This window comes from Myotis davidii, unplaced genomic scaffold (genome assembly GCF_000327345.1).
Source record: "Myotis davidii unplaced genomic scaffold, ASM32734v1 scaffold197, whole genome shotgun sequence".
Lineage (NCBI taxonomy): Eukaryota > Metazoa > Chordata > Mammalia > Chiroptera > Vespertilionidae > Myotis > Myotis davidii.
In genome coordinates this window covers 318,509-330,108 of record NW_006291549.1, presented here as the reverse complement: position 1 = coordinate 330,108, position 11,600 = coordinate 318,509, and the positions used below count along the sequence as shown (strand labels likewise).

Sequence of the window (11,600 nt, the reverse complement as noted above, 5' to 3'; positions counted from 1 at the left end):
CAATGTCCTGTTTTTTTGTAAAATAAGCCTTTCTCTGACCTGAAATTACTGACTGGAAACATATATCCTATATAATAAAAGGCTAATATACAAATAGACCCAACAGCAGAACCAAACAACCAAACAACCGGTAGCTATGACATGCACTGACCACCAGGGGGCACGCACGGAACATGGCAGGCATCAGCAGCAGGTGGCAAAGTGAGGAACATGGCAGGCATCGGCCGTGGAGGGATGGTGAAGGAGGTGAGCAGGGGCACCAGACCAAGGTGGGGCACTGTTCGCTGTCATCAGGGCGAGCCTCTGATAGTTACTTAAAATTCTTTGCTCCCCCATGCCATGGTCCCACCTGGCACTCGCACCTGCTGCCGGTGCCAGCCCCACTCGCACCCACCGCCAGCGCCAGAGCTGCCACTTGTGCCCACTGCCAGCGCCAGCCCCGATCACTCAAAGTCACAGTGGGTGCAAGTGGCAGTTGCCGGCCTCAAAAGCCCCTCAGGGCTTCTCCACCTACCCCCACTCCAGAGGGGCAATCGGGGCCAGCAGCCGCCTCTCACACCCGCTGCCAATGCTGGAGCTGCCGCTCACAACCACTGCTGTGGGTGCCGGAGCAGCCAGCCTCTCTCACCTGCTGCTGGTGCTGTCAGCGGGTGCGAGCAGGGCCAAAGCTGTCAGTGCATGGGAGCAGGGCTGCCGGCAGAGAGGAGACCAGGGGCTGTGGCAGGAAGGGCGGGCAGGGGCGCAGAGGATGGGCCGAGAACCGCCGCCCCTGTGCCCACCACAGTTCCTTTCAATGTGCACGATTTGTGCACTGGGTCCCTAGTATGCTATAAAAGAATGAGAAAGTATACCTCAAATTCTTTTCGAAGACGTTCCTCTCGTTGAGTGCTAAGTTCAAGTTCACTTGCTTGTCGCCGTAAAAGGTCAGAGCAATCCATGTGTTCGGCTTCTAATTTTTCTACTTTATTGTGCATACTTTGTACAGCACTATCTTGCTCCTGGAAAACATTCACTTTGCATCAACAGAATGTATAAGCCAACAATGACGAATGTGTATTCTGTGGTAGACAATGAGTAACTAAATCTGTGCTTAGACCAGAACAATAGATTAATTTGCATAGGCCAGAGAGGCCAACTTATTTTCCAGCAATGTTTCAGGATATACATGTATTGTAGAAGCATTATTGGAGGTTTACAATTTTTAAAATCTGATTAATACATATTACAACTGTAACATGTATAACTTACTAAAATGCTATGCTAGTTCAAATGGCCTCTGAGGATCTTTACAGAATGCTGTAGTTCAACTGCCATATATAATGTTTTTCCCTCTCATCAAAATTTTAAAGTATTTAGTAATACAGGTGTACGATGCTCCTTGGGTGATGAGGAATGACTGGCCTGGATGCCTCAGAATAACCCATGAGAGATTTTGATGAGAGCTCATGGTACCTTATGCTTATAGCGTACAGCTCTTAAAGTTGCATCCACTAGATGGCTGTGTTTCATTTTCTCTCTAGCTTTCAACTTTTCAAATCTCTGTTTTACTACTGAAAGACAACTAATAACAGGCACTCTTCTACTTAAATACCTCAATCTCCTTTCCCAAATAAACTCAGCAATCACCCTGACAAATGTCCCTCTCTATCCTGGAAAAAGAGTTTACTAACTAGATTCAATTTTGATACTTCTCATAATTTACAAGGATAAAATTAGAATAATGTAATAGTTCTAAAACTTTGGGTTTTAATGAGTAGTTAAATTAATTTATTGCATTAATTAAATTAATGAAACAAAGCAAATATATAACTTTTCTAAAAGCAATTTCAAAAAAAAAGTGATTTGATGTTATTTTCATATTTTACTTAAGGGTCTCAAGTCTGTCAAATTTTCCTTATGTGAAAAATATATCTGAAGATTAAATTATTGGGATAATTTGGACTTCTGTTGTTTTAACAACCTTCACTATGTGCCTGAACTGTTAACACTAAAAATAAAAATGATGATCAAAAAAAAAAAATAAAGATAATCAAGGGAGGCAGGGAAAAATAACACCTTCAATACAAGTATGACTTACATTCATAGAAAGTTAAGATATTACAAACATGAAACAGAAAGAGTCTACTGTAAAAAGATATAGTCAAAGAACAAGAATGAACTCTTGGAAATTAAAAACCCAAAAGCAGAAATAAAAATGCAATATAAAGGTTGCAATATAAACTTGAGGAAATACCTTCAGAAAATAGAGAAAAAATATAAAAGAATGGAAAATAGAAGTAATATGCACTGAGAAAATCAACTCTTTGCCAAATAAATCTAGCAGTGTAATCCAATAGCAACCAAAATTACAAGATTTTTTGGTGGCATACAAGAAGCCAATCCTCAAACTCACATGGAACAGTAAAGACTAAGAATAATTCTCCTCTTGCCCCCCCAAAAATACTAAGAATAAGGAGAGGGGAACTTGACCTACTAGAGATCAAGACTTACTGTAAACCTATGAAAATAATAAATTTATAATTTATTCGTAAGTAGATATAAAAGTGGAACAGACAAAACACCCAGGAACCAAGCCTTAGATATAAAGGAACTTGGTATGTGAAACAGACAACATTATAAATCATTCAGTGGTAACAGAATAGAGAGCTGAATAACTGGCACAGGGACATTTGGCTATGCACTTGGCAAAGAATAAAATTAGATCCGATCTCATGCTATATAAAGAAAAAATATATATTCTCTTTATAATTTTAGGTTATGTAAGACATTACAAGCACTATGAATGAAGACTGATAAATTCAAGTACCTTAAAATTTCAAATTATACATCAAACACAATGTAAATTGTCTCCACAAAGGAAAAAAAAAGATGTTTGCAATAGGGATATTAATAACCAAGGACTGGTAACCAAATATATAAAAAGTTCCTCAAAAATAAATAAAAATATAAAACAATCCAAAAGAAAAAATATAAAATGTCAGTTCACAAAAGAAACATAAATATCCAATAAACATATCATGCTCAATGTCAGGGAAATAGAAAATTAAACAAGAATGAGATATAATTTCATATACATCTTACTGCCAAAAAAATTAAATCTGAAAAATACCAAGTGTTCAAGAGACTGTAAGAGGAAATACAGTCTTCTCTCACATTGGTATAACCATTTGGGAGAACAACTTGGCATGCATTAAATTGCATATGCATTAAATACATACCCACATAAACAAAAGTACCTGATGTTCACAGAAGCACTATCTGTAATAATTAAAACTTGGAAAGAACTTAAGTCTCAATCAATCAAGTAATGGATAAATCAAGTATGGTATATGCATAGGATAAAATACCATACATCTAAGTTAAACTGAATGAGCCAGAGTTACTTTGTTAACTTGAATAAATATCAATAAAACAAATGAAAAAGTTAAGGTGCACAAAAATGCATACTATATGATATTCTGTAAACAAAGAAAATCATAAAATAATGATACACTATCAATGTACACAGACAGAAAACTGAACGCCAACTTCAAAATAATGCTCATCTTTGGGGGTAGGGTTTTGGTGGGAGGGTGAAATGATTCAGAATAGTCTTCAATAATCTAACAATTTATTGTTTGTTTTTAATTCTGAAGCAAATATGACAAATACATGATCTAGAAGGTACATATTAGCTATCTTAATGGAATTTATTGGTTATACTGGATATTGGTTATTTTATATATGTTCAAATATTTGTTTTAATTTTATGGTTTTATCAATACAACCCAAGTCTGGGGTGCATTATAACATATAAGAAAATTAAAAAGAACCATAAAACATCTCATACAGAATTAATTTGCCTCCTTCCAAGAAAATTTTTCCCATTTTGTCAGAAAGTTTATTTTCTAATCCAAACAAAAGCTACTTGGATCCTTACAGTGAAAAAGTGTGTGTGTGTTTAACAAATAAAATCATACTAAGAACACTGGAAGTTAAGAGAGTTTTTCTTCTTTCCACTAGAGGGAGGTGTTGAACTTAAAATATTTTAAAATGAGGCCTGTGTTAGAACTGACATTTAACATTACAGCATACCACATTGTGCTGTTAGAAAATAAATTTGCTTTCTTTCTACATCTTCCAGAAACATAGCCCAAAAGTATGATTTTTCATATGTATTCATATAAACAATATCTCTCAGACTCCAAAATATGGTTTCAGTTCTGAAGAATTATAGAAGCAGAGTTAGAAATGTATCAGAACGGAAGTACTTCTTCCTAGCTTAGGAAATATATCAATACACCTATTCACAATCTAGTACATGGTTATCTCCTGAAAGAGCCAAGACAAGCTTCTCCTCGCTAAATCCCCAAAGCCAGCATAGTTCTACAATCAAAAAGTGTTTTCAATCAAAAAGTGTGGCAAGGTGGTTAGAGTGTTGGTCCATGCACCAACAGGTCATAAGTTCAATTCCTGGTCAAAGGCACATACCTGGGTTGCAGGTTCAATCCCCGGTCCCACTGCAGCCGTGTGCAGGAGGCAACCAATCTATGTGTATCTCTCACATCGATGTTTCATTTCTCTTTTCTCTTCTCCCCCCACTCCCTCCTTCCACTTTCTCTAAAAATCAATGGAGAAAATATCCTTGGGTGAGGATTAACCAAAAAAAAGTGTTTGCTGCTGTAAACAATAAACTGGGACTAACGTTGGATAATACTTATCAATACTTCTAGGCATAAACACAGCTGAATCACTTCTACAACAGCTTAAAGATATAAACAAGAACGTTAGTGAATCATTTATAATTAGAGCAAAAAAATTTAAAGAAAATAAAATGTCCATCAATAAGGAATTCCTTAAATATATTAGGTACTTCCACATGACAGAATACCATGAAAACACAACAAAAATAATTTAGGAAAATTAAAAGATGGACATCAAGTATTATTGAGGCATATAATTTCACTATGTAAACACAATAATATATGTTTATATATCCTTAAATGAGGAGTGGGATTGAAGAGGGAGGGAGCAAAACCTTCACTTTCTGCTTTTAAATTTCTGTAAACTAGGAGCATGAGCATGAGCACAATACATAGTAACTTTATAAACTCAATATTAAGGTATTTCCTGTTTGGGGAAAAACAGGCAGTACCAGTGCCATTTTCTATGCCATTTGCTTACACAGGGCACCAGTGAACAGTTTCTCAGGAAATGGCAAAAAAATATTCCTTGTTGCCCTAAAGCATTTAAGGCAAACTTCTTAAACACTTCCTTTTCATGTAACTTCTTCCAAGCTATCCCTAAATCTCAACTGTGCTTACGAGGTCAATCCTCACATCTAATCCTCACCGGAGGATTAACAAAAAACATAAACAAACAAATAAATAAATAAAAGCAGTTTTCTTTTGTTACTATAAAAAGGACAAGACATTGAAAGACAAAGCTCTGAACATTTCAGTTATAAGTTACCTTACAAATGGAAGTAGTAATTATAAACTATGTTCCTCTATTCTTTCCTATACATAATAATTAAAGACTAATTCTACAGAATTTTAAATTATTTTATTACTTAGTAATATAAAGTCTGGTATAACCACCTACTTTTCATCTGAGTTTTATAGGATTGACCAAAGAAAGTGCACTAAAAGTCACATCTACATAATGAAATCAGTCAGAGAAAGGCAAATGCCAAATGATTTCATTTATATGTGGAATCTAAAAACAAGATAAACAAGCAGAACAGAAACAGATTCATACAGTGGGCAGGGGCCACAGCAGAGGCAGCAGAGGCCCCCAGCTGCAGCTGCAGCAGGCAGGGGTGGGGCCAAGGCCCTTGCACAAATTTTGTGCATCGGGCCTCTAGTATTGTAATAACTATGTATGGTGTCGGATGGGTACTAGACTTATTGGGGTGATCACTTTGTAAGTAATATAAATGTCTAATCACAGCGTTTTACACCTATAACTAATACAATAGTGTTTGTCATCACAAAATAATAGAGGAATGATAGAAATTTATTTGAAAATTTAAATTAGTTGGTTAGTGAATTCACAGCTTGAATTTCTCCTATCTCTCCTTCAAAATAACTTACATATAATCTTCTGAACAAAAGCAAAGTATACTGGAGTGAGAATCTGCAGACTTGTAGTCTTTTCCCCCATTAATCACTCAGTCTATGATCTGAGTAAATCATAAATTTCCATCTGCTCATCTTTAAAGAGGGCTAGATGTAATCAGTGATTTCCAAACTGGACTATTTGAAGGGGAATCTCTGTGTTGCGGGGGGAGAGGTTAATAGATGATTAAGAATCTGCACTATACCACTTAAAAGGAGTTCAAAATCACTACAGTGTAAGATTTTTACACATCATTTCAAATACAAAACTCATTCTATTTCTTCTATTTTTTAAATATTAACATTTTAATTTTATTTTTCAATTATAATTACAATCAATATTATTTTGTATTAGTCTCAGATGTACTGTATAGTGGATAGACATTATTCTATTTCTTTAGGCTATAAAGACTGCTAATAGTCTCACATAATTATGTTAAATTGGAAAAATAAAATACTAAATGTAGCTCTGACCTGGTGACTCAGTAACTTGGAGCATCAACCCATACACAAAAACTTGTGGGTTCAATCCCCGTCAGGTCAGGGCACATACCTAGGTTGCAGGTTTGATCCCCAATAGGGGCATGTACGAGAGGAAACCTATTGATGTTTCTCACATTGATTTTTTTTTTTATCTCCCTTCTTCTCTCTCTAAAATCAATAAAAACATATCCTCAGCTGAGGATTAAAAAAACAAATTATGTGATTTTGAGATGTCCCTCTAGGTAACAGTTGCCCATATTGTCATGTAATTACAAATGAAACATCTTCCAGACATCAAAGACTAGGAATTATTTTCCCTTTGAGCAAGCCAATCAATTATTGCACTAATGTAATCTTGATATCATCAGCATTAAAAAGATATACGTAAGGAATTGTGTTACTATTTTAAAAATACCTGTACTATAAACTGTAACTCTCTTCTCTCTGCTTCCCATTGTTCTGCTTGTAATCTAAACTCCTCCAGTGCTGTCTCCCTGATATGAGAGTCCGTGTCATTCTTCTCCTGCTGATGTTTCTCCAATGCTTCCTTTATATGAATAAAATCTTGCTTTACTATCAGATCAGTAAAAGTAGCTTTCTTCCTTCATCCCCAATTTTAATGTACAAAGAACTCTCCTTACCTATCTTGTTAAAACTCATTACAATTTATGTTAATAGAACTGCTATATTGTGATCATCAGAATATAGACCTGAATAAGAAGCTATGCTTACCTATTTAATATAAGGAACATCTTATATATACACACATAGGCATATATTTAAACCAATTTTTCTGAAATTTTTAACTTCAGAGGTTTTAACAAAATGTATTATATGATAAAGAGATAAAAACACATAAATCTATGTGTAAAGTACATAATATGGAAATTCCTGATTACCTATGAGCAAACTGTTTAGATTATCCCTAATAATCCTAAATAATAAAGAGGTAATATGCAAATTGACCATCACACCCTTGCATAAGATAGCCACCCCCATGTGGTCAAAGATGGCTGGCAGGGGAAGGCAGCTATGGGCAATCAGGCCTGCAGGGGAGGGCAGTTGTGGGAAATCAGGCCAGCAGGGGAGGGCAGTTGGTGGCGACCAGGCCTGCAGGGGAGGGCAGTTGGGGGCTACCGGGCTTGCAGTGGAGGGCAGTTGGGAGCGACCAGGCCTGCAGGGGAGGGCAGTTGTGGGAAATCAGGCCAGCAGGGGAGGGCAGTTGGTGGCGACCAGGCCTGCAGGGGCGGGCAGTTGGGGGCAATCGGGCTAGCAGGGGAGCAGTTAGGCATCGATCAGGCTCGCAGGGGAGTGGTTAGGGGGTGAGCAGGCTCGCAGGCAGAAGCAGTTAGGGGCAATCGGGCAGGCAGGCAGGTGAGCGGTTGGTTGCCAGCAGGCCCGGATTGTGAGAGGGACGTCCCAGATTGGAGAGGGTGCAGGCTGGGCTGAGGGACAACCCTCCCCCCCGCCCCCCAGTACATGAATTTTGGGCAGTGGGGCTCTAGTGTATATATAAATGTGGCAGAAAACACTGTATTTCCAAAAGGGGATTAGGAAGGAGTCAGGATAAGGAAATTCTAAAGTGTAAAGAATTTGAGAAGTCAAAAAATATTTTTTAAGAAGTTTGGACTGTCATTAATTTCTAGTTCTACAGATAAACACTGTTGGCTTTTCTTTTTGGGTTTTCCGAGTCGTACTATATTTGCTAGATCTAAGTTAGTTCAAAATCTTGCAGGTTTCTTGAAAGCCAAATATTATAACCTACAAGGTTCAAAACTCGGTCCCCACTCACACAAAGAGAATGATTCTGTGGTTTCTGAGAGAGAAGGAAAGCTTCCTGTATCCACCTAACAGCATAGAGCTGCGTACTAAAGATTACTCTTTTTTTTTAATATTTTATTGATTTTTTTACAGAGAGGAAGGGAGAGGGATAGAGAGCCAGAAACATCCATGAGAGAGAGACATCAATCAGCTGCCTCCTGCACGCCCCCTACTCAGGATGTGCCCACAACCAAGGTACCTGCCCCTGACCAGAATCGAACCTGGGACCCTTCAGTCCACAGGCCAACGCTCCATCCACTGAGCCAAACCAGCCAGGGCTAAAGATTACTCTTATAACTTTCACTAATGGAAAGCTATCATACTGGTTTGGCTCAGTGAATAGAGTGTCCGCCTGCGGACTGAAGGATCGCAGGTTCGATTCCGGTCAAGGGCATATGCCTGGGCTGTGGGCTCGATCCCCAACAAAGGGTGTGCAGGAGGCAGCCAATCAATGATTCTCTCTCATCATTGATGTTTCTATCCCTCTCTCCCTCTCCCATCCTCTCTGAAACCATTAAGAATATATTAAAAAAAAAAAAAAAGCTCAAGTAACTTGAGGTGCAGAATGACTGACTGTAAGGAATGCTGTCACCCGTTGCCTTCTTTCCCCATAGTTCCAAAACATTTTACGTGGGGAAGGTTATATAGGGCCACTCAGGGACTTGTAGCACCAGTCACCATCTAAACTCTCCCTATTAGAATAGTAATGAAGCCCTTATAGATGCCAGGCACCATTCTAATAAAAAACAAGACACAAGCTATGACTATTGCTATAGAAGAAAACAACTGATCTGCTGACAATGTCTGGGAATGCTTGTGTCAAACTTTTCTATTTAGTAAGTGCTTTTGTAAAATTACCTCTATTGAAGATTTATTGCCAGGATTCTGAAAAGCCATCTACACCAGTGGTAAATGTAGAGCACTTTTATTATGTTCATTTATATTTATTTTTTAATTTAAACTGGTCCTTCAAAAATATGGCAAATATAGATAATTCAAAATCTACTTCTAAGTGGTTGGCAACCTCAACCTTAAACCATGCTTTTACTTTGGAGAGTACAAAGGAAGAAAAAGCAGGGGAGACTGGGAGAGAATAAATACCTCACAATAATTTTAGTGAAAGGTCATTGAATTGTTTATACATCATATCCATATAGAATGAGCTCTGTATAGATAATAAAGTATATATCAGACACATAAATACTTTTCTATGTTTATTGTATATTCAGACCAAATCTAGAACCCACATTTCTATATTTAAAATTTTCATGCTATTGAGCCAAAAGGGCTAAAAGTCCTTATATTCTTATGAAATGCCTATATGTGCTTATTTTTTAAATTTTGTTCACAGACTTCAAACTGTTTTTCACAAAAGAAAGAGTATACATATTCATGTGTTCTAAAGCATATTACAAAAGAGACCTGCAAAAATGACCCTAAAGGGAAAGAAGAAAGAGAGGGGGAGGGAGGGAAGAAGGAAATCAGCTTTCCTAGCCTTATGGTATTACCTTCCTTTCAAGGACAACATCAAATAATGTATAACACATCTCAATTAATATTATATATAGCGAAATTCCTTTATAAAAATATTTTACCTGCAGAATTTTCTCTAGTTTGCTTTTTTCTTTGAAAAGTAAATCATATTCTTGATTGCAATTTTGAATTATATTGTCTCTTTCTTCCAAATCACATTCAAATCTTCTGCATTCTTCTTTCCATTTCTGCTGGGAAATCTGAAATGCATTCTCAATCTCATTTGCCCTTCCTTGAAGTTCTGTATTCTGAGCTATTAGAAATATAAAAGAATAATAGGTATATTTACAACTATAAATTAAATCCCTAGGATTCAAAAACCTAGGCCTTGGAGCTAATTTCATTTACAGCATGATCTCAGGACAAAACCTGAAACCACTGCACACCAGTAAACTCTTGAAAAGCTCACTGTCCCAGAACCAGGATTCTACCATTTTTCTATCTTTTCTTCCCCTCCACACAAAAGTGGTTTTATCGTTAAATGAGATGACATATTCCCAGAGACATGCTCAAGTTTAAGTGCTCCTCTAGCACCAACTGCCACTCTTTTTCTCCTATCCAAGAAAATAAATAAAATGTTTTTTAAAAAAACACTGACATATTGGGCTACTCTTTTTTTATGTTTTTATTGATTTCAGAGAGAGGAAGAGAGAGAAAGAAACATCAATTATAAGAATCATTGATTAACTGCCCCCTGCTGGGGATCAAGCCCGCAACCTGAGCATGTGCCCTGACTGGGAATCAAACCTGGTTCAGAGGTTGACGCTCAACCATTGAGCAACACAGGCCAGACTAGAGCTACTCTTTTTAAACGACTTGACAGATTACAAATTTTGACATTTGACTACTGGAAACTAATTAGTTGTAACACATCTTACACATGAGACTGTCACAAGACTGAGATTGGAAACCACTGCTACAACCCTTAGAACTATAGTATTTACTCCCCCAAAATTAGGCTCAATCCCCTCTCATCCTAATATTACCTTCACAATAACCAATACCACTCCACTAGGGTTTTAGCATCTAAAAAAGAAATACTAAAAGGCTTCCAGGTCTGACTCCATCACCTATCACCTGATTAAACCACTCTGACTCTCAGAATAAAATGCCTCCTAGTTAAGATTTTTGTAAAGATCAAATGAGAAATATGTACAAACACACTTCTTAAACAAAAAATGCCATAGTTCGTAGTATTGTTTTTCAATTACATTTGTATTTTGAATGGATCATATATTCCAAAGGTTCAAAAAGTCCCCCTCCCATCCAGTTTCTCTCACTACAAGACATTATCCCATGGTCTAGCTGTCCATATTACAAGTAAGAAGTTTGAGGCCATTTTTACTTCTTTTTTTTAATTAAATCTTTATTGTTCAGATTATTACATTTGTTCCTCTTTTTTCCCCCCATACCCCCCCTCCTCCCAGTTCCCGCCCCACCATCTGCCCTCACTCCCCACCGACTGTCCTCATCCATAGGTGCACGATTTTTGTCAGTCTCTTCCCTGCATCTCCCACACCCCTTCCCCCCACAAGAATAGTCAGTCCATTCCTTTTCTATGTCCCTGATTCTATTATGATCACCAGATTATTTATTCACTTGATTCTTAGATTCACTTGTTGATAGATGCATGTTTGTTGTTCATAATTTGTATCTGATTGGTAC

The 11,600-nt window shown here is 37.3% G+C and overlaps 1 protein-coding gene across 1 annotated transcript in view; it reads right to left on the bottom strand.

Moving 5' to 3' along the window:
• CCDC171 (coiled-coil domain containing 171) overlaps window positions 1-11,600 on the bottom strand; it is a 188,511-nt gene that overhangs the window by 150,565 nt on the left and 26,346 nt on the right. The window contains exons 5-7 of the mRNA XM_015564717.1: window positions 9,998-10,188; window positions 6,997-7,128; window positions 852-998 (exon numbers count right to left, since the gene is read on the bottom strand). Coding sequence (XP_015420203.1) covers window positions 852-998; window positions 6,997-7,128; window positions 9,998-10,188 — 470 coding nt within the window. The remainder of the gene's footprint in view (window positions 1-851; window positions 999-6,996; window positions 7,129-9,997; window positions 10,189-11,600) is intronic.